Genomic DNA, 23,517 nt, shown 5'->3' on the forward strand with positions numbered 1-23,517 from the left:
GTTCTCCCACTTGATTTATTTTACTAATCACAAACCAGTAATACACGTTTTCAGTAGTGCTGGAATATATGGAAAGCCTGGTCTTCCTTTCCTCTCTGCCCCAAATCCGGGGTCCGATGAAGGGTGAGGGTGGTGAATTTTGACCTTTTTAATGATCTGGGCTGACAGACTGGTATTAAGTCAGAGGTGAAACCTAACAGTTAAGAATGCTGCCTCTAGAGTCAAACGTCCCTGTGCCAAATCCTGCATCACCTCTTGTTAGTTGTATGTATCTGGCAAGTCACTTATCTGCTCTGTGTCTCACTTTTCTCCTTTTTGCAATGTTAAAAAGAAGAGGACCCTCTCACAGGGTAGCTGGGTGATTGTGAGGCTCCTATGCAGTCATGCATGGCAAGGCTTACAGAGTGCCCTGTGCCGCTAAGAACTTGGTGCCCATGAGCTACAGATCAGCTTCTTAGATCACACACTTTATGCTCTCCCTTCTTAGGGATTTCTGTAGCATCAACCAGGGCAGTATAAACCATGAAGAATGTGTCTGTGAACAGAACTGGAGGCCTTAAGGAGGTTTGGATGACCTTCTCCCAAACTGGCTTTTTTTCCCCCTAAGGAGCTGTGACCCTGAAGAAACAATGAACAAGTTCAAAGAATAACTAATAATAATATCTATAGAGCACATTGCAGACTCCAATTGCTGTGACATTCATGATTGTGGTCATTTTCAGGTGAACCCTGTGGGCAGGGAGAGCCTTATTTGGATGATGATGATGATTTTAAAATGTGGGCTAAGGCTCAGAGAGGTTAACTAAGTTGCTAGATGTTACCCAACCTAGGATTGGAAGCAAGGTTATTTGATGACTAGACCAGTGCTCTTCCATCACTCCATGTTTGTCAGCCAAGACTCTTTTGGCTGAAAATATAAGAAAACTCAACCAAAACTAGTATCAACAAGGAGAAAACGTATTGGCTCGGGTACCTTGAAAGTCTATAGTAAGACTAGCTTCAACCTGGACTTACCATTAAACCTTACATAATGCCATCAGGACTCAGTTATTTCTTGTCCTCCCTGAAAATGGCTGTCTAACAGCTTCATCTTGACAGCTCTCCAGGTTTAAGTCTCTAGGAGACAGGAAAATAATTATGATTCACAGAATTCTTGCACTCAAATTATTTTACTGTAGAAAATCAGTAAGTCAGAAAAGAAACCTAGGAAAGAACACTTGCCCCATCCCCAGCTAGCCCCAAAAAAGATTCATGGTGTTTCCTCATCTCCAATTGGTCACTTCCCTACCCCTGAGCCAATCACTGACTATTTGGCTTGAGCCCAGGTCCCAGTCCTCCTGTGGGCATGGAGTCAAATGTTTCCTATAATATGCTTCTGAAAAATATAATGCAGGCAATTATTCTCTTCAGAGTTCATTTTGGCAACGTTGTGAGATGTCTTGCACTTGCAACCAAGCTTAGTGACACTATTGTGTTTGCATTCCAGGCTTCTGATTATCTCAGTCCAGAAGACCTCATGAGAAGTGAGGTAGAAGAAAGTCAGAGAAAACTTCAAGTGGTCATGGACACCCTGAACTTCTTCAAGCAGATTTTTCAGGACAGAAGGGAGAATCTCCACACTTACTTCAAAGAGGACCAGGAAGTCAAGGAGTGGGATTTCCAGTCTTCTTTGGTCTTTGTGCGATTGGATGGCTTCCTGAGACGACTGCACATGGTGCAGGTGAGAGTGTTCATTCACCTCAGGCTCTCAGCTCCATGCTGGAGTAAGCAGATCAGAGATCCAAAAAGTGAAATAGGAAAATGACCAACACAACATGGCGGCCAATCTTCTTTTGGTTGGAGAACCCATAATAAGATTCAATAAATATTTGTATTGATCATTTGTATTGATTATCATGCAATGGTGGGTCTATTAGAATTTTAAGAAATTCTGATCATAGACTCATTTAGGAAGAAAGCTCAAGGAATGAGTCAACTAATTCAAACTAATTGGTTTTTAAATTGCCCATAACTTTAAACTTTGTTTTAAATAAACTCTTGCTAGAAAATCTGATATGCAAAATGCAAATGAGCTAATCTGTGTACAGCTGGCCATTTGCACAAAGCTTTGCTTTGAACTTATCCTTCTGCGCTCCTTCACCCTGAAGGTAGCTCCAAAAACAATAAGACTAACTGAATCTCCATGCAAAAGAAACGTGACTTTTGCTCAAATTATCTTTTTCCCAATTATTTAAAAGTTAGTATGAATATTAGTCAAGGACCAGGGTGAGGAGACATGAAACTTTTAAAAATTGTTTTTGCCTTCAACATTTAATATGGCTAACAAGTCTTTTTAACACTGTAAAATACTATATTGCTGATTGAACTTTGTGAGGGGAAGGCAGTGGGCACAATAAAGCGAAATGCATACTTATTTTAAAACTTTTTAAAGAAATTCAGGGTCAAGCTCAAGATTAGGAAAGTAGCCAAGGAGACTGAGAAGGAATTAAAATCATGTTTTTAGCTATCATTAGCAGAGATTTGAGATAATGAGAGAGGATATGTTAAGAGGAGGCTATGATGAGTGGCACAAACTGTGGGATTATAAGGACAAAAATAAGAGATTGAATCTATTCATTTCAGTTCAAAAACATCGATCCAGCAGCACCACTTACCAGGCTCTGAGCTATACACTGAGGATTCAATGATGACTCAAATAATGGCTTACCTATAAGAAGCCAATAGCCAGAGCACAAGAGAAAATAGACAGACTAGTAGAGGAGATCCAGGAATGGAAAGAAACAGAATCAGAAAATTTCAGCAAAGTTTATTAAAAGCCATGATACAAACAAAATCAGTGTGTTATTGGGAACAAGAAAGAGGAATCCCTAACACAGAGGGGCTCTGAGAGAATGGGAAGTGTGAGAAGTAAATTTAGAAACTGGAGTAGGAATTCACCAGGGAAAGATGAGAAAGGGTGTAGAGACAGAAAATATAGAAGCTAAAAAGCCAGAAGCTAGAACTTATGAAAAGTGCACCTTAAATTCTTCATCGGGATCATGGAGAGTATAAATAATTGATATCTGGTTTTTCCTAAATGTCTTCTTTATCTGCAGTCATTTCCATTTTAGTCTCTCCTCCCTTCCCCTCCCTTCTCTCATTGTTTAGCCAAGGTGACAGACTTCCAGCTCCAACCTGCCCCAGGCATGGCTCACCAGGGTGCCATTACCACCTACCTTGCAGGCTCCTCAGTCCTACAGAGGTCCCTGGGAGTGGAAGTGGAGCACAGCTCAGAAATAACTATGGGGCTGGGGCCTCAGACACTATGCACACATGCTAATGATGTGACTTTGCGTAGAGACAGCTATTCTAACATTAGGCTACCTAATCTGAGGGGTATATTCAGTAAATATATGCAGCCATGGCCACAAGTCTCTTCAGAGTCATTTATCTTCACAATAGTCAGCTCTCCGGCTCCTTTTTCTTTCTGACTCAAGGGCACAGAGGAATGAAAAGCAGTTGCCCCAGTTTAATTAGAGGATGACTTGAATGCCACCATACTCTGTCTTCACTTCTTTGCTCTTAGGTCAAACTCCACTATTTCTTTTCTCTACTGCTTTTCTTTTTTACTTTATTTTTCCTCTTCCTTCCCTTTCTATTTGTCTGTCTTCCCCGTCTCTGTTCCAAGCTTGTTGTTTGTTTGTTTGTTTCCCTTTAGCTCTTTGTTCATCCTGAATTTCCATGATTTTTCTTTTTCTTGTGGCTGCTCCTTACACCCCTGTCCTAGTAGTTGTTGCCCTCTCTCTTGGGAGCAATTGTTTGCTCAGCCTCATCCCCCACTTCTTCCTACTCAGCTCAGTGCAGCAAGACATGGGACTATTGATTGTCTCCAAGCAGATTTCATGTACCCAGCCCTTTAGTTAACATTCTGTGTAACTCTGTGATCGATGCCTGTTTGAAATGGGATTAATCTACTTCTCTCCAGCAAGAAATTAGCATGAACCTAGCCTTATTCATCTTGCTGTTCTAATACAGTATGTGGCCACTGAGATGTGGGTAGCTGCAATTAATAAATTCATGAAGCCAAGTTAATAAAATTACATCAGTGCATTTACCCTCTACATGCTCACATCCAGGGTTATGCTAATCTCCATAGTTCTCTCAAATTTTTTTCCCCTCTGATTTATGTTGCTTTTTTCTGTTTTGTTTTTTTTTTTCTTTTTTCACAAGAAAGTTTTATTGTGCAGACGACTCTTCCCCCTCAGGTGCCTGTTAAAATGATGAGGAAGGGGTATGGGGGTGCAGTATGCTGCTGAGCATTTTTAAGCAGATCTGCAGCCTGTGGAGTAATTGCATTCTCAAGATACCATCGTCCTCCTCCTCCTCACAACCATAATACAGCTAATCTCTTAGAAAGATAACCCTTGAGCAGGGGAAGGAAAAATAATAGAAAAATAAAGAACTAACATATTTCAAGAGCCTATCTCATGCCAGAATCTGCACCCTTACAACCATCATAAGAGATAGGTATCAATCCCCTTACTGTAACAAATGAACAGTTAAACATGGCACATCAATTCACTTGCCCAGCATGACATGACTCTGAGAGGTTTAGCAGGGATTCGTACCCAAAGGCAAGTGGTTCCAAGTATCATCTTTCCACCAAACTTGGATACTTCCCTAGGGGGTTCTACAAGTGTGCTTTCCTCCCTCCCTCCATTCTGAGGGTCCCAAACTGGTTCTGTGATTTTATTCTGCCCTATACACTCTATTTTGCCTTTGCACACTCTGTTTTTACCACATGATTTCTAGGTCTTTTTTCTAAAAAAGTCATTTGGGTAAAATTGTAATTCACATTCCATGAAAGAAAAATATTTGACTTTACAGCTTGCTAAGGAAATCCCAAAAGTATATAAAATCTTTGCAATTTGAACGAACAGTCAAAAATCGAAGAGAAAAAGAATCTTTCAGCTACTTCTTGATTCCTTCCCTCACCCTGCCTTCCTGCTGAATGGTCCAGTTTGCACACACAAACACACACACATACACACACACACTGTATACACACAGTTCACACTGCACACATACACTACACACAACTCACACACTATACTCACACACATACATACAACACCATGCACACATCACATACACACCACACAAATACCACACATACAATACATAACACACACATTATACAGCTCATACAACATACATACACTGTACACACATATATATCACATACATCACACATGTACCACACACATGCACACACACCCCATAACCCACACACATACTACACACACGCCAGACCCCAGACAGAATACATACAACACATATACATCTCCACACACTCCACACACAGCACACACACACGTATACCTCATACCATGTACATACACACGCCGCACACACAGAGTTCATTTTTGTGCCATAATATTGTAGATGCTGCAGATCTCCTGTTTATGTTTCTGCCTGCGGCCTCTTCCCTCCAAACAATGCAGTAAGTAAGCAGCTTGAAAAGAGCCCTCATTTCTTTCATTATAAAATTTCTGTAAAGCTGTGATTCACTTAGAGGCAAAATGATTTCCTGCTGAGGTTTTATGCGAGGTGATTAGCAGGGAGATAGGTAATAAGCTGACCTAATATACACCACGTTTCCCTTGTTCTTTCTGCCATCTCCAGTCTCTCTACCGCCTCTTTTCATCCAGGTCTAATTGGGCAGGCTTCCATTTCAGTCCTGCCTGAGCATGTGCTCACGTAGGAGACCATTAGCTGCATAAGGTTGGCCGCTGTTGTCCGGTAAACAGTCTTTTTCCCAATGACCTTTTGAGATTTTCATCTATGAATGTCTGCTTTGTGCTTTCCCTTAATGAATTCTGAAGGCATTTCTTTTAAGGTGGGCAGTGTGACCTTTCTTTCGAGAACAAGCTTGTATTTGTGGGGCTTGCCATTACCCCCAAGTTTGATTTTCCACTTCAAGGGCCATAGCACAAATGGAAGCCCCTCCTACCACCCCATTAACAGTTGCATGGTTTTTCATAAGAATAGGACCCAGTCAGTCCAGTCAGATGCCTGGAACCCATGTTCTTTGTGCTATCTGGAAAGGAGCACCTGTTTATCAACCATTACACATCTCTTATCCACTAATCTGATCCAATGACACCAGAGTGATTTTAATTACAATGGCTACCATTTATTCAATCCCACCAAGGCATTTTTCATGTCACTCAGTAACCTCATGGCAAGTCAGGTATCAATGAATCCATTTGCAGGTCAGGGAAGTGAGGCTTAGAAAAGTTGTGTCTTGCTTTAAGTCACATAGCTAGTAACTGACAGACCAGTGTTGTGTGAGCCCATGGTTTTTGCCCCTGTACTAGGCTCTTTCCATGTGCTACATATACTACCTCTCAAGATGACATTTTCAGCCTGTATGTGGCATAATGAATTTCACAAGTTTACAACTGTGATGAATAAAAATGGATATTTAAAAATATCATTTAAATCTCATATTGGTTTAAATTGTCTTTTATCTGTTTTGTGAGACTTCTAAATAAACAATAAGAAGAGCTACCTTGAAATATTTTAAGAATCAAAGATATAGTCATGGTTATTATGATAAATCTATTTCTACGGTTGCAAGACAATTTCCCATCAGGTTCAGGAATCTTATCTACAACACTTCTGATGTCAAACCTCTACTAAAATCCATGCAGAGTTAGAAAGCTCACTCCCTCTCTTAGCAGTTCATTCTATCGTTGGACATTTCCAGGCATTCAATGGTTTCGTTTTATTAAGTGGAACCACATAAAATTATCATTTTTGTAGATCAAATGGCCAAATATAAGAAATTTTATAATTTAAACCTAGAAGTTGAGGCCAAATCTACTTCTTTGTCCTCATTTGTCTTACTTCTGCCCTCAGAGTAGGACCATGCAAGTTTCTGCCTTGCACTTAACCAATGCTCTTCAAACACACAGTTTGGCCTTGCTTGGTAATTCACTTGTCTAATTTTCCTTATTTTCTCAATTTCTCCTGAGTCCATGATTCCTAGATTCTTTACTACCCTGTCACCTTCTCCTAGAGGTTTTGTAGCTAAGTCGAAGGTTGAAGATCATATATTTATTAATTCGACCAATATTTCTCAGCATCTGGGACTCTCTCAGGGACTGAAGATACAGTGATACCTCTGGAGCATTTACAACCTGCTGAGAAAGATGGATATAAAATTAAAAAAATAATATAATATAATGCCAAATAGTATATTATGATTCCAGAGCATGGTAAGAACTCTGAAGCAAGCTTAAGCAGGTCAAGGGAAGAGAGAATTCAGGGGAATTGTGGAGTGGAGATTGGGGACACTTTTAATAGTGAAATAAAAAAGGTCTAAGACCTTGAATTGGACCCTAAATAAATGTGTTGTCCATTATGTGTCTGTTAAATGAAAGCAATGTAAATATCCATTATTTTTAGTAATCAGAATTTCTCCAAAACTGGGATGATTAAATAAATATGTAACACCTGTGGTTTACCTGTTAGATTGGAGATAAAACACCTTCTAGTGGCCACCCAAGATCATGCTTCAGATATTCTTGAGAAATAAAATAGCATAACAAAATTATCATCTAATTTTCTGATGTAATCAAACGTATCAAGATGTATCTGTCTTTTAAAATGGTTAGAGAGTATTTCCTAAATATTAAAATTGGCATCCATGGAATTATGAAAACTGACTACCTAGGTGACACTCCACAGCACAAATACGTTTCTCCTATAACACTGCTTACAATTAAGTACTTTTTAATTTAATTTAATTACTATTTAAGTCCATTTCATTTAAGTCTAATTCATTTCTGTTTTTTTCTCAGTGTATAAAGTTGAACATGTTTTAAAATAAAGACTGATCCATTTTCCACCATTGGTGGCAAGACCCCCTGCTTTGGGTGTATGTCTTTCTTTCCTTGGTTTGTTCTTTCCTCTTCTCTCCTTTCCTACTCCAGCTACTTGCTGACAGCCATGTTTGAACATGGCTGAGCAATAAAAGGTTGTCAGATGGCTGCCAAGGCTGCATGGCTGCCCTCCTGCAATGTGGGGAAAGTCAGATACTTTTCATCACTTCCTCCCAATGCCTCTGTTGCTGCTGCTGAACTTGGTGTCTCAGAAAGAGAAAGGAATCAGGCAGCCTTCTGCTAGTCTGATGGGTTGACATATAATATCACCACTGGGCAGTGGGAATTTCCTGGAGTGGAACCAGGACCTGCTAGATTTTCAACATCACCACATAGTGTTCCCTCTTCTTGCCCTTCAAACTTCCTCAGGATAGAAGACCCCCTCCTAGTGATCCACACCAAACGTTTGCCAAAATCACGCAGAGGTAACTGTCATCTTCCTCTTTCCTACTGAAGAGGTATGCACACAGACTGAAAGTTATAATGAGAAGAATGCTTTGATGTGGAGGTTTTGTGATTTTAGGCCAGTATTCATGAGAGAGAAATACTACGATCTGCCATGCTAGGTGTGTTCTGGAGGCCCCTGTTTTATCAGAGGTGAAGTGGCTTCCATGGACTCGGGAAGGGCTTCTTTCCAAGGCTCTGGCTGTGTTGTCTACCTGTCACTTAATTCTGAGCACAGCTGGAGCACTGCCATACCAACAACAGCAACAGTAGTACATACTTACTGTGTATTTACTGCATGCCAGGCACTGGCCTAAATCCTAAGCCTGCAACTTATTTACCTCTCACTTTATTATACAGATGAAGAAACTAAACATACAGATATCAAGTAATTGCCCACTGCCACTCAGCTGGCCACATGCTTGACTGTGCTGCATATGCTTGTCAAGAGCGCCCAACAGATTTATTTTCTTGGCAGTAGTTGCTCAGAATGTTGGTGTCACCCTCTGGGCTTGTATTTAGGACTATTTAGAGGATCTACTTTCCTGTCAATATTCGTAAGATAGCTACCATTCTAGAGCTAGATAACATGGTCAATTTGAAATTGATTTTTTTAATTGGTAATATAGTCACCAATCATGTAAATAATATTGTTATTAATATGCTTTATTATTTATTAGAAAACACTGAAAGAGGCTGAAGTATAAGTCTGATCTTTTTTGTGTGAATTTTATTTATCTGTACTTTCTTGTTACTTCATTACTGAGTTTAAGCAATTTTTATTTATACCAACCCAATCTAATAAGGTTACAACACAAATCAGGCTTCACATTTTCCTAAGCAACCACCACCCCCATATGATTTCCAGCTCTTTTCATACTAATTTGAGAATGATCTGCTGTTATCATCATTATTATTTTAACTCTTTGTGAATTGTCCCTATAGGATCTTCTGAAGACAATCTTGGATTTTCACAAACTGGACAAGCTTGAGTTTAGTGGCATCAGAGGGAATGCCCTGAGTCAGCAGGTCCAGCAAATGTATGATGAATTTCAAGAGATGCACAGGATCTTCTCAGAGTTCTCCTATGACTGCCTGGACCCCCAAGGCATGGTAGGGCTTGAGAGGGTTAACTTGCAAGTTTTGTCTCTTTCTCAGATGCCTCTGGCCTATAGGGTCTGGATATGACTTGCTTTTTCCCTGTGCATTTCCTTTAGCTCTATGGTCCAAGTGGTTTTATGAAGGAAGACCCACTTCTAATTATTCTTTGTGTCAAGAGAAAGATCAGGGAGGGCCTTTTCCAACTGCTGACTGCTCAGGATTAATGACACCCAAAGTTTCAGAGATGCTGAGATGGATGTGGAATGATGGTGGAGGGTGTGGCCACTCTGCAGCTTCCAAAATTTTAAGCTTTGAGCAGACTGCTACATGAAGGCCAGGCATACCTGGGCAGAATTTTATTAGTAGCTTGGGGGTGGGTTAGGGTAGCTAAGTGAAGTAATAGCCTTTTTTTTTTCTGATCTGACGCTGGTTTCCAAGGGAGTACTCAGGATCAGGGAAAGACCAGAGATGCATTTTTCATGATTAGGACACAAGAGCTGATGTCTCATCCATAGCCCAAAAAAGGTGAGACCTGTGAGTGCAAGCCCACAGGAGACAAAAAGAAGAAAAAGAGCCAGACTGAAACAAGGAAATGGAGTTCTCTGAGAGGGAAATGGCCAATTACTGGAGAAAGAATTTTAAGAGCATATGAGGGGAGAGGAGAAATAAATTAGAGCAGAAATCGGATCTGAGCACCTTCAAATGTCTAGGGAGATCTTAGCAAACCCAGGGAGATGTTGCTTTCTTAAAAATTCCATTCATCAAAAATAGGAAAAAAGGATAGACTACAAAGCAGGATCCATTCCATGTATTTGCTATTGTATGATAAAACAAAACAAATAAAATCCAATGCACAGGAAAACATACTATAATGTTAATGTAGTTGGGTTTGAGAAGTAAAACTATATTATGTTTTTATATTTTTTGTTGTCTTTTTATAAATATATGTATTACTATTATAAAGCAATAATAATAAATAATAATAATTCCACAAATTAGAAATTTGAGTTAAAGTTTCTCTGATAATTGCTATATTCTAAGTAGGAGAACACACTTTGGGTTGTCAGCTAGAATACAATAATTGGGATATGTACTAAAAAAAATTCATTGTTTATCTGAAGTTGAAATTTAAAATGCATGTCCTGTATTTTTATTTGCTAAATTTGGCAACCTAAAGAATAATGACTAGCTGCTGTCTTAACCAATTAAAATGTACTTAGAAGAAATGGTGTATATTAGTTTAATTAGCTTACTTTTCTCCTAATGGCTAGATTAATTTGGTTACACTGAAAAATAAGATTTTGGCCTGAGGGAGGAAGGAAAGTAGATGATAATGATAGAGATGCCCCATTACTGGGGCTGTCGCTGTTGAGGTGGCTTTCAGGGTGGTGTGAGTTGGCACTGTGGGTGATAGAGAAGGGGCTTCAGAGAGTGGCAGAAGGGGCACAGAGAGGGAAGTAAAAGGGTGCCAACTTCACAATTTGACTCACTCTACTGTTTGGCCTAGAGTGTCTAGGAGAAAAAAAATGCTACAATAATCAGGTAACTATTTACATGGATAAAAAATAATTCATGACAAGGTGGATTTTGGAAAATGAAAATAAATCCTTGGTATAACTGATTCAAGTACAAGTGTTAGTAATAAAGGGAGGGCATAGTAGGACTGTCTTTCAGAAAATAATGTTTTTCTATGTCTACGTGATGTCTCTTCAGGAATTTGAAAATGATGTCTCTAAATTTAACCAGAGAGTAGAAGATCTTGACCGAAGACTGGGGACTATCTTTATTCAAGCCTTTGATGATGCACCTGATTTGGAGCATGCCTTTAAGGTTTGTACAAGTTGGGTGGGAGCCATTCCTGTGATCAGTTCTCCCTTTGCCCTCATCCGAGGAGGGTAAGGATACTCTTCCAACTGTTCTGTTCCTGCAGATATTAATTGTTCTTATTAGTCTGATAGAAAGGTATTGTGAGTGTCCTAGAACAAGGGAGTGTGTATCATTGGCTACTCAGATTGGTTACTAATGCTTTTCTGAAAAGAAGATGTAAAACTACTTTTCAGAAGAGTTTCTTCTGGAATATATTCTTTGGGCCTTACCCATTAAAAGTGAAGTAGTCTACTGCAGTCACCGTGGTTCTATAATATCATGGCTGTTTAACAACTGCTGTCAGGTTGATTCAAACTGATGCAAACCACCTACCAGGTAACTTATTACAGGATTCAAGTACAAGTAATTAGAATAAGAAGACTTGTGCCCTTTCCCTGCATTGGCCAAATCAGATGGTACAAGAATATGGAAAAGGTTTAGGACAATGCGTAGATAAATGGCTGCATAACTGAGAATTCTGAGTCATGAGATATGAAGACTTATAGAGCATGATAGATCATCTATAAACTATGAAGGGACTTAATCTGTGAAGCCTTAAGTGTTAGAACCGGAACTAATCAGTAGAAATTACAAGGAGACAGATTTGGGCTCAGCAGAGGAAAGAGATGTCTGTCAATGTTATTTAAAGATGAAGTGAACTTCCTTGAGAAATTGTTAAGTTTCTAGTCACTGAAAATGTCCAAACATGGACTGGAATCTATGCTCTTCTAGAATATTGGGTAATCCAAATTGCCAGGCCTCATTAGCCATAGATGAGAGAGAGAGAGAGAGAGAGAGAGAGAGAGTGAGAGAGAGAGAGAATGACCTTTAATAAATACCTGCTATTCCATAATTCACATAGGAAGACTATTAGGATTTCTCTCTTCAACCATTTGATTCCAGAAATTAATTCAAGAGTTAGTTCTCTCTGAAACTTTTTTCTACTCCACTCTCAAATTTTAGCCCTTCATATTCTCCCCGACACCTAGCCCACTTAACTTCTTTTTTTCTTTTCTATCTACCATCCTTCAATGTTTGAGATTTTTTTTAATGGTCTTTTAAATGTAGATCAGCTCAACTTTTCTGATATATTTACATTTTCTCTATGTTTTACCCTTTATCCAGATTCTTACATCCACAAGAATCTGATATGTAATTTAGCAGACAGAAATCCTCCTTTCAAAGCAAAAGAGAAAGGAGACAGACTATGAATATCTACCTATTAATAATTATTTATCCAGTTGCTCAATAACAATTTTTTGACCTTCTTACATTGATAGACATATGAAAGAAAATCCAAGAAACAAGATTTGTGTAACCTTGGAAATGCTTAATTGACTACTTGTTCCTCTTCTTTCTCCACCTCTTCTACAGCTGTTAGACATAGCAGGAAGCCTCCTCGAAAGGCCACTGGTAGCACAGGATACATCTGATAAGTACCTGGTACTCATCAAAATGTTCAACAAAGACCTGGATACAGTGAGGATAATCTATAATCAGCATGTTCAGGAGGAGGAAGAACTCGGTAGGCTGGCTGCCAGGGGATTTGGATGGTAGAGTTCTACTTCTGGGATGGGTGAAACTCACTGCTCATGTATTTGTTAAATCTTTACTGTGAATCTATGACATTCTCCAAGAAAAGCAACAACAACCCTTTTGCTTGATATTCCAGACCATCTTGGATGATTGTAGAGTTCACTGAACTGTGAATTTCCCTGTATATGGGGCTGAGATTGGCAGGATAACCCAGAGCAGTGAAATCTTGACTGCCTCTGGTCGATTGAGATCTTAGCATAATGTATGAGTTGATCCTTGATCAATGTTGCCACATTGATTAAGTTTCGCCATGGCTCAATTCCACAGTAGATTTTTTGATGCCTGAAAAAAAGTTTCTAATCCCTTTCAATGCCATAGCAACCATGCTTCTGGAGGGAAGAACCATCAGGAGCCTGAGAAAGGGTGATACCAAACCACAATGTGATGTCTCCAGTTTTACTGCAATGCTTAGATGCCTTGTCTTATCTGTTTGAAAATCAAACATAAGTTCAATTTAGCTTTACAAATATATCTTGAGTCTTTGCTATATGTAGGACATATTTGTGGGAATGATATGCAGAGGCAGGCCAGGGTAAGGGATAAACTAATTAATATTAAAAAGTGGTTCTTTAAGGAACACACCAGATAGGAACAGTTACATAGCAGAATAGTAGTTTCCAGCTTGAATTATAAAGAACTATAGCAAAACAAGATGAACTGTGACTGGGATACTCCAAGGAGAGCTTGTGGAGAAGGTGGCCTTGAGCCAAGCCCAGAAAGGTGGGGAGATTGACAGCCAGGGAGAAGAGGAAAAGACTTCTGAAGAAGCAAAGACAGTTGATTATGTGGAAGATACCAATTAGAACCTCCTGTAGCCAAACAAGATGTATAGAGGGAGATTAGGTCAGTCATGGAGTTTGGGGCCAGATTGTGAAGTGCTCTGAGTGCCATATTATGGAATCTGGAATTCATTATTCAGGCAATAGGAAATTTTCCAAGGTCTTTAAGTGATGGAGTAGCAGTACCACTGGGTGTCTAAAAACCAGATTTCATACCGAAGTCATTAAAAGTTGCTTCCACTTAGGAGGTCATTTGCTGAAAATCAGTTGGCCTGTTTTATGTGGGACCATCCTCATGACATATTCCAATCAGATACAGAATTTGAAAACTCAAATACCTTCACAGGCCATATTAGTTTTCTATGGCTGCATAACAAATTATTGCAACACTGAGTGTGATACCGCTCTTAGTGGCTTGCCTTTTAACTCACAGTTCTGTAGGTCAGTGGCCTAGCTTAGTGTCCCTTTCTTCTCCACTCAGAGTATAAGGCTGAAATCGAGATTTGGCTGGGTTGACTTCTCATCTAGAGGCTCTGGGGGAAAAAAAAATCTACTTCCAAGTTCATTTTTGTGGTAGAATCCAGTTCTTTGTGATATAGGACTGAAGTCTCCATTTCCTTGTTGGCTATCAGCTGAGGTCCACTCAGTCCACTCTAGAAGCCACACCTATTCATTTCCAGGTGGGAAAGCTATGTAGCTGCCTCCATTATCAAGCCAGTGATGGCATATTGAATCCTTCTCATGCTTCAGATCCCTTACTTTTCCTTCTGCCACCAACTAGAGAAAACATTCTACTTTAAAAGGGTTCATCTGATTAAGACAGGTCTACCGAAGATCATCTACCTTTTGCCATATAACATAACATCATTACAGGAGTAATATTTCATTATATTCAGTTTCCACCCATACCTGAAAAAGAGAGAATTATGCAAGTGCGAGGATCAATTGGCGTTATCTTAGAATTTGGTCTATCATAGATCTGAGCTTAGCATAAGATCTCAGAAAGTGATAGAGTCCATAGTAAGTTAAAAGAAGAGACCACTTTTCCACTCCAGTTGCTGATTAGAAGTGGCAGCTGATTTTTTGCCAGATCTTCTAATTTTACCAAGGAAGCTGGAAACTGATTATTTAAAACCAAATCTCATAATTGTTAAATTTTGACAACTAATTATAAGCAAAAAAACCCAAACTGTATGGGCCAAAGTAAAAATATCTAAATTGTGCTAACTCTGGCAAAGTGCTTCATAACCCACATGGCCTGTCTCATTCATAATCTTATTGAATTCTCACAGAAACCATGAAAGTTAAGTAGGGAAGATATTATTCCCATTTTATAGATGAAAAAATGAGGCCCAGAGAGATTTAGTTGTCTATTTAAGACAGTGTTTTTCAACCTTGACTATACAATTAGGATCATCTTGAAAGCTTTAAAAAAAATACAAATGACTGAGCCCCACCAAGACCAATTAAATCAGAATGGTGAGAGCAGGACCCGAGCATCGGTATATTTAAAGAGTCCGCAGGTGATGCTGATGTGCAGTCAGGTTGAAAGTCACTGGTATGAAGTCAGAAAACCAGAGTGGCAGAGCTGGACTGGGACGCCTATCCTCTGACCCTGTTAATGTTCTCCTCAAGGTCACTCTTTCTTACTCCTTATCAGAGCACAGTGGTTTCCCAGGAACTCCCCACCTCAATGTGAGTACAGGGTGACTTTCACATATGGAGATAGAAGAAGCAAAAAGTGGAGTAGCGGACAGGAAGTGTTCCTGGGGCAGAGCAGGGCTGAGGGACTAGAGCCTCACTTCATACTGGCTATGCTGTGTCCCCAGGGTTCTCTTTGGTGCACAAGAACATGCCCTCTGTGGCTGGGGGTCTCCGCTGGGCGCAGGACCTGAGGCAGCGCATCCAAGATCCCTTTGCCAACTTCAGATGCATCGCACATCGGTGAGTATCTTGTTCCTGAAAGTCAGGTTCATTTTAGGCTCCTGCTCCTGGTCTGGATTTTGACTGTTGTAGAAATGCATCTCATTTACCTAAGGCATGAAAATCATCCTTATTTCTTTCCATTTCCAGCAATTATCTAGTGTCTTGGTCCATTTGAGCTGCTGTAACAAAATACCATAGACTGGATGGCTTATACACATTAGAAATTTATTTCTCACAGTTCTGGAGGGTGAGAAGTCCAAGATTAAAGTGCCAGCAGATTCAGCCTTAGGTGAGAGCCCACTTTCTGGTCCATAGACAGCCATTTTCTCACTTGGTCTTCTCATGGCAGAAAGAACAAGGGAGCCTTGTGGGGTCTCTTTTTATGAGAGCACTAATTCCATTTGGAAGGGCTCTTCCCTCCCAGAGGTCCCACCTCCTAATACCATCACATTGGGGATTAGGCTTCAACAAATGAAAATAGGGGAAGTAATACAAACATTCAGTCCGTAGCAACCAGATACCTCTTGGTCAAATAGTAATGAGATCAATACATTTGGGCTGACTAGTAGGGCCCTTGGTGTTAAATGAGTCTTGATGGACAATAGGCTGACTCCCTTTTCTCCATGAAATTTATTTCTTGAGGAAAATAAATCAGAGTTTTCAAGCTCTGTGAAGTCCTTCTACATGTTTCTCTCTGACACAAGGTCTCTCAGCTACTGAGGCTTCTGGGAAATAATGGAACCCAGTGTTTCCTAAAGCATGGTTTGAGGGCCTCATGTATTAGAATATCTGGGGAGCCTTAAAATTAGATTCCTAGACCTTACCCTTTAGCTACTGAATCCGAATCTGGGGGCGAGGGATACTTGTGAATCTGCTCCCTTTGCAAGTTCCCCCTATGATTCTGACAGTGACCAGGTTTGGCCTACCTCACAGCTCACAGCTGATTCTGAAAAACAAGCTAGTTAGAGGCATCTTGGGTCTGGAAGTGAGAGAGAAGAGCTGTTTGCAATATCATGTTCGGAATGCTGCCTAGGGAAAGGCAATCTTTCTCTGATCCCTCTTTCTAAAACTGATTATGTTGAAAGCACTTGGCTTTTGCAAATACAAAAGAGGACTTGAATTTTGGACATTAGAATCACAGGTTCTTCAGAGCTAGAAAGGGCCTTAGGGATTCTCTGGCCCAGGTGGCAAGACTGAACACTTTTGTACATGAAAAGGTGCTCAACATCACTAATTGTCAGGGAAATGCAAACCAAAACCACAATGAAATATCACCTCACACCTGTTAGAATGGCTATCATCAATAAGACAAGAAAAAACAAGTGTTGGTGAAGATGCGGAGAAAGAGTACTGTCTTGTACATTATTTGGTGGGACTGTAAATTGGTGCAGCCACCGTGGAAAACAGTATGGAGGTTCCTCAAAAAATTAAAAATAAAACTACCATAAGATCCAGCAATTCCACTTCTGTGTATATATCTGAAGGAAATGAAATCACTATATTGAAGAGAGCTCTATGCTCCATGTTCATTGCTTCTTTTTTTTTTTTTTGTTACATTAGCTAAGACATGGAAACAACCAAAGTGTTCATTGATGGATGAATGGATAAACAAAATGATATATACAATGGAATATTATTCAGCCATAAAAAGGAAGAAAATTCTGCCATTTGCAATATGGATAGACCTTGAGGGCATTATGCTAAGTGAAATGAGTAAGATAGAGAAAGACAAAAACTATATAATCTCACGTATATGTAGAATCTGAAAAAAACCAAACTCATGGAGAAAGATCAGATTTGTGGTTACCTGGTTATCAGAGAGAGGGTGTACATGGTGGGAGGAATGGACAAAAGTTTTCAAAAGACACAGACTTGCAGTTAAAAGATAAATAAATACTGGAGACATAATGTACAGCATAATGGCTGTAGTTAACACTACTGTGTTTTATTTGAAAGTTAAGTGAGTAGATCCTAAAAGTTCTCATCACAAGGAAAAAGACTTATTTTTTCTTTTCTCTTTCTGTATCTATATGAGAAGATGAATGTTAACTAAATTAATGACAGTCATCATTTCACAATATATGTAACTCAAGTCATTATGCTGTGTACCTTAAACTTATACAGTCTTGTATGTCAATTATATCTCAATAAAACTAGGAAAGAAATGTTTAAAGAGATTAAACACTTTCAGAGGCTAGGAAGATGATTCGAGAGCACCAGAATGGGGTCTAAAGGGAGCATCCAATACAGAATCCAATGTTGCCAAGCAGAAGACAGACTCAATGTGAAAGAAACTAGATTTTTATGTAAAACACCCAACTTTAAAATTAGCAAGTATTCCACTTTTTCTCAGACTTCTCACAGATCAAACACACATGCCTGTGGATCAGGTCTGCCCAGTGGGCAATCCATTTGCAGCCCCTGCTCTGGTCTAAGCAAATGCTTTATTTTGCAGATGAAAAAACTGAGGCAAACAAAAGCGAGGTGACATGCCTAAAGTCCTAGAAAACGCTAAGGAAAAAACTGGAAGTTTGATTCTCAAAGCTTCTAACTCAGACCACTTCCCAGAGATTTCCCTGCTATAGGAAGTTTGGCTGGGGGGTACATCTTCTCAAATATGTCCCCTAAGGTGGAAGGGAGAAGATATATGAGTGGGGTAGAGTGGCAGGGCTGCGTCTAGGTATGTGGACTACAGTAGCTGTCATAATTTCTGTTCCCTGGAAGCAGACTCGGAGACTTGTGTACAGGAATTTATAAGGATGCTCTTAGGAACAGCTTATGTGAGGGAGTGGGGGGATGGGCAGAGGGAAAAGTTGAGTTGCAGTATAGTTGCAGGGAGGCTTCAGCCCATCCTCTGGGGGAACTCTGGCCCTCCAGAGAACTCCCACATCAGCTAGTCTATGGATATGGGCTGTCTGGGGGAGAGGCATGACCTTGAGAGAGGTCACTCTTTTTGGCTGAGGTTGTTCCCAAAAAAAGAGGCAACCCTGCTTCACTAGCAGCTAACATTCCTAGCCAAAGCCGGGTTAAGGGGTGGGGGTGGTTCTGAGAGGGGATCTGAATGGCACCCCACTGTGTCCTCTAAAATTCCCATGGAAAATTTCCTTTGTTTTAAAACTGAATTCAAAATTGTATTATGCCCTATAATATATATTTATTGGTTATTAAAAATGTTGTAGGTTCTTCACCATGAAGTGAAGTAGAATCTGCAGGGAGTTTAACATCACTTTCTTCTGACCTCTCAGATCTTCTAGGTGACTGCCACAGGCCCTAGTGTGCGAAGTTACTCTCTCCTCTGTGTGTGTCGTGTGGCCTTGAGTCGGCTCTGACTCTTACTCCTGGTGACTCTGTGAATGAGTGATGTCTACAATGTCCTCGACAGCCCTGCTCAGTTCCTGTATCTATGCCTACGGCTTCTTTTGTGGAGTCAATGTATCTCACATTTGGTCTTCTTTCCTGCTGCCTTCTGTTTTTCCAAACATTATTGTCTTTCTCTCTTCTAATCTCATTCTTTACCAGATATGAAAATGAGATCAGGGCTATGAGGCTTGGGGAAATCCCACAGCTCATGAGGGGAAGGCCAGGCATGAGCTCACTTGCCTGGTCTGAAAATCTTTCCACTTCTGGCTGCCTCTCAGAAGCATCTGCTCATTCACCATGAATGAGAACTGAGTGACTGGAAATCCAGTGCTTTCTCTGCAGGCTTGAGGGCTTACATTGAAAGCTCAGGGGATTTTGTGAAGAAACCTTGTGTTGATTTAAAGAACAAATGGATTTTAAAGAATCTTTGCAATAAGCTGCCTCATTTTTCTAGCAGAACAAACAAAAACAGACCCGCCAACACAGTGTGAAAGATTCTGAAAATCACAGATATTTTGCCAATTTTCCCAGGACTTGGACTTTCATTTTGTGTTGTAAAGGAGTATTAAACTAGAGAAGCACATGTGGGTAACAGTGCCTTGGGCCAGACTCTGCTCATGTTCCCCTATGATCCTTATCGTTCCTGTGGAAGCCTATGAGAGTGTCTGCGCGTGTGAGCATGTGAATTTGTGTGTGTGTGTGTACATGTGTGTGCATTGTGCGTTCACATGTTTGGAGGCATGAGATGTTGGAGAGAACCTCATGTAAACATGTTAGTGAGTAATGATTAACAGGGCTCCTCATAACATGTCCTAGTTGGATTTTGGAGAAGGGGAAATAAATAAATAAATATATATATATATATATATATATATATATATATATATATATATATATATATAAAACAATGTCTGTGTGTGTGTGTGGTATGTGTGTGTGTATATATATAAAAACATTGTTTTATATATAATGTTATATACTTTTTATAATGTTATAATGTATAATGTCATATATAATTTTTTCTTATATACAGAAAACTATGGAACCCAGAATTTTTCTTTCATGTCTCAATTTCTCTTTTATTCAGAGTTTTGAAGGACTTCATTTACCTGTGCATGACTGGCTGCGCTAGGGTGAAGGGGTTGATGGTGCCATGGTGGATAATGTTCCACCATCCCTGTTACCTGTGGGGCTGCCTGCATTTCAGGAAGTACAGGTGCCCTCTAGTGGCCCATGGAGGATGTTCAGGAAGAAGAATGCAGACTCTTTTCTGACATTTGGAAACCAGCCCAAGAAGTTACTCAACCTCTTTATAGGATGCAGTTTGTTACTCAGATCATAATTTTGACTTCTAACCTTCTAATTCGATGCTTTCTTTTCTTTTTTGTATGGATAGTTGCATGGATTCTCCTGAAGGAAAGCGAGTGATACAAAAATATGAAGACATGCTCTCATTACTGGAAAAGTAAGCAGCTCTGGGATAATATTGTTTTGCAAATTGCATAGCCCCCACAATGCCTTTTGTGGTTCTCAATTTGAGCAGATTCCACAGTGGCTGTGAAATGTTATTCTGTGTTTTTATAACCATGTTATCTGTGAGTACAGTGCTTCTGGATTACAAATGCAGTGTCTCTGGGGAATGCAGCTTCATTCTAGAAACAGACACTTTTCCAGTGTGGTTTTGTTGGAAGCATGAACTTGGCAGAGCTAAAAGTGGGGCACTCCTCATGGCACTCTGAGATCAGTGTCATGGAATATTGCAGCAGCTGCTCACTAAGCAGAAAGCAACAGTTCATGTGGCACACAGAGAAAATAAATTTTAAAAATATTTCTTGTATCCTTTTATGGAGAAGCCATAAGAATGAAAATTTTACATGGGTTTATAGTTGTCCCTGCTTTAAAGCTGCGATAAGTCTTGGGGAAGCAAGGTCTAGTGCCCACACTGCCCACAGTGTTACCAAATCTGATAATGTCACCACATACCCTGGATGGACAGCATTTCACTGTTTCCCATCACCTCCTTAACATGACATGAAAAGCCTTCTCTGGCCTTATCTTTCCTCTCCAGCCTCAACTTTTGGCCCCTTCCGCCTCAGGTAGTCCCAGTACATAGTTGTCTGTTTTTCACCTCTACCGTTTGACCACATTGTTGCTTTTGCCAAGAGCATTCATTCCCCTTTCGCTGCACAACATCTTCCCAGCCTCTGAAACTCAAGTCAAACGTCACTTTGGACCCTCTTCCATGAATCCTTCCTGACATTCTCTTTATCGCCCTCACCCACTCACCCACCCACCCCTGCCACCAGATGCTTAATGCCTTGTGTGTTTCTCATGAGTTGTGCTTACTGCATTCTCTGTTTACCTCTGGTCAGAGCATTACCTGAACTTAACATGAGGAGTTTAGTCAACATTTTATTCCCCAAGCCCAGCACATGGGAGGTGCTCAGTCAGGGCACAATGACTGAATGACAGTTGTCTGTGAGCTATGTGAAGACTAGCATGAGAGCAAATCTTACCCAATAGCTTTTTCCAGTGTTTATGTAGACTAATCACAACTTCTTTTATCCCCCAAAGTGATCACATGTAGTCTCTTTTCCTATTCTCCTGATTTAAGCCTCTTTAAAAATGAGGGCTTACCTGCAGGAGCTGTCATGCCTGGCTGAGTCAATGACTTTGACCTAAGAATGTATTCAGGTATTTTACTAGTAGTATCTTTAGTTCATTAGGTAGATGACTGATAGATGATTAGATAGATAGATAGATAGATAGATAGATAGATAGATAGATGATAGATAGACAGACCCATGTTATCTATATCTTCCACTAATCATTGCCAGGCATTGGGGAGCAGGGAGGATACTTATGAGATGGTGGTTATTTCCCATTCTTACAGATATGAGACAAAACTTTATGAGGACTGGTGTCAAACAGTATCAGAGAAGTCACAGTACAATCTTTCTCAGCCACTTCTGAAACGTGACCCAGAGACAAAGCAGATTACTGTTAACTTTAACCCACAGGTAAGTTGGGCAGCAGTAATTTCCTATTGGGTTGCTGAAGAGTTTCGCTTAACTTTGCTGATTTCAAATGCAAAAAAAACTTCTTATAAGAACATGCAAAAGCTGCACAAAAGAATTTACACCCTGGATTTTCTTTTTTAGGATAATTCCTGCCATGCAGTTTTCTTAAGTTGTCCAATGTTCACATTTTTCTCCAAGGTTGGCCAATATCTTTGCTTTGATTTTGTACAACAGAAAATATTGCCAAATATTTTTTAAACTTTTACATGACAACAGTTTTATTATGTACTTGATTTCATATATACAAATTTAGAATGATATTACACTTAAGATTAACTCATCAAAAAGTTTAAATGTCATATTATAGATATGCACTATCTGAAATTCCAGAAGGCATTTAAACAGGTATTGCTACCTATCTTCAGACAGAAAGAATAACAACATTACTGACCATTTAGTACCAGAGCTGACTGGTGTAAGGAAAGCATAGCTAGTTGGGAGCTAGAATGTCAACATGCAAAAATCTATCTTTATTAGATAGCATATGACAAATCTCAAAGGAAATAAGACTCGATATTAGTGATTCTCAACTGAAGCGATTTTTTCCCCCTGCAGACATTTTTGATTGTCGAACATGGACTAAGTGCCAGTAGCATAGAGTTGGTAGATACCAACGGCGCTGCTGCTAAATTTTCTACAATGCACAAGATAGTTCCCCACAGCAAAGAGGTTTTTTTTTTTTTTCCTGTCTGAAAATGTCAGTAGTTCCAAAGTTGAGAAACCCTTCTCTAGATCAGAAGGGTGGAAGATCAGTGTGGGTTGTAGCAGCCATGGAAAGCTTAATGCTGGAGAAGACAATAACCAAAAGTTAGCCCATATCAGGAAGCACATCATTAAAAAATAAAAAGTATTGGCCACACCGAGCTGAAAGCAGTCACCTACTTCTGTCTTGATGGCATGTTCTCCAGAGGAGCTGAAAACTGAGCTGATAGAATATTGGTGTCTTTTGAGAAAACTACAGTTTAAAGAGAACATCAATTCCAAATGAACTGTCAACAAAGGAAGTTGGAGGATGTAGTTCTTTTCTTTGGTAAGACATGAGTCTGTCATTTAGTTCATTTGACTCCTTGTAGTAATTTTATCATCATTCACCATTAGCAATATTGAATATTAAATGTTCAAAGAAATGAGTTTCTGGCTTACCAAGTAAGCCACGGTCTAGATGTCACAATTTTAGTAATTATGCCCTTGCTATAAAACATTATGGAGGATGAACCACTCCTCCTCTACATACTTCAAGAGCAAAGACGTTATCTGCTTCAATGGACAACACATAGTCGGTGCCTTATAGGTGTTTGTAGGTGATAGAAGAGAAAGGAAGGAGAAGATAAGTGAAAGAAGGAAATAAAAGAAACAAAGAGAGAAGAGAAGAGAAGAAAAGAAAAAGGGAGAGGGAATAAATACCTAAATTATGTGAGTCAAGGAGAGATAACTACA

The 23,517-nt window shown here is 39.7% G+C and overlaps 1 protein-coding gene across 3 annotated transcripts in view; it reads left to right on the plus strand.

Annotated features, from left to right (window-relative positions):
* The window catches only part of DNAH9 (dynein axonemal heavy chain 9), a 310,371-nt gene that overhangs the window by 17,006 nt on the left and 269,848 nt on the right, over positions 1-23,517 (plus strand). For all 3 annotated transcript variants that reach the window (XM_039847368.1, XM_039847369.1, XM_039847370.1), the window contains 7 exons: positions 1,487-1,720; positions 9,318-9,485; positions 11,187-11,303; positions 12,714-12,864; positions 15,544-15,658; positions 20,397-20,465; positions 21,894-22,020. In XM_039847368.1, coding sequence (XP_039703302.1) covers positions 1,487-1,720; positions 9,318-9,485; positions 11,187-11,303; positions 12,714-12,864; positions 15,544-15,658; positions 20,397-20,465; positions 21,894-22,020 — 981 coding nt within the window. The remainder of the gene's footprint in view (positions 1-1,486; positions 1,721-9,317; positions 9,486-11,186; positions 11,304-12,713; positions 12,865-15,543; positions 15,659-20,396; positions 20,466-21,893; positions 22,021-23,517) is intronic.

Source organism: Pteropus medius, unplaced genomic scaffold (genome assembly GCF_902729225.1).
Source record: "Pteropus medius unplaced genomic scaffold, Ma_sr-lr_union100, whole genome shotgun sequence".
Lineage (NCBI taxonomy): Eukaryota > Metazoa > Chordata > Mammalia > Chiroptera > Pteropodidae > Pteropus > Pteropus medius.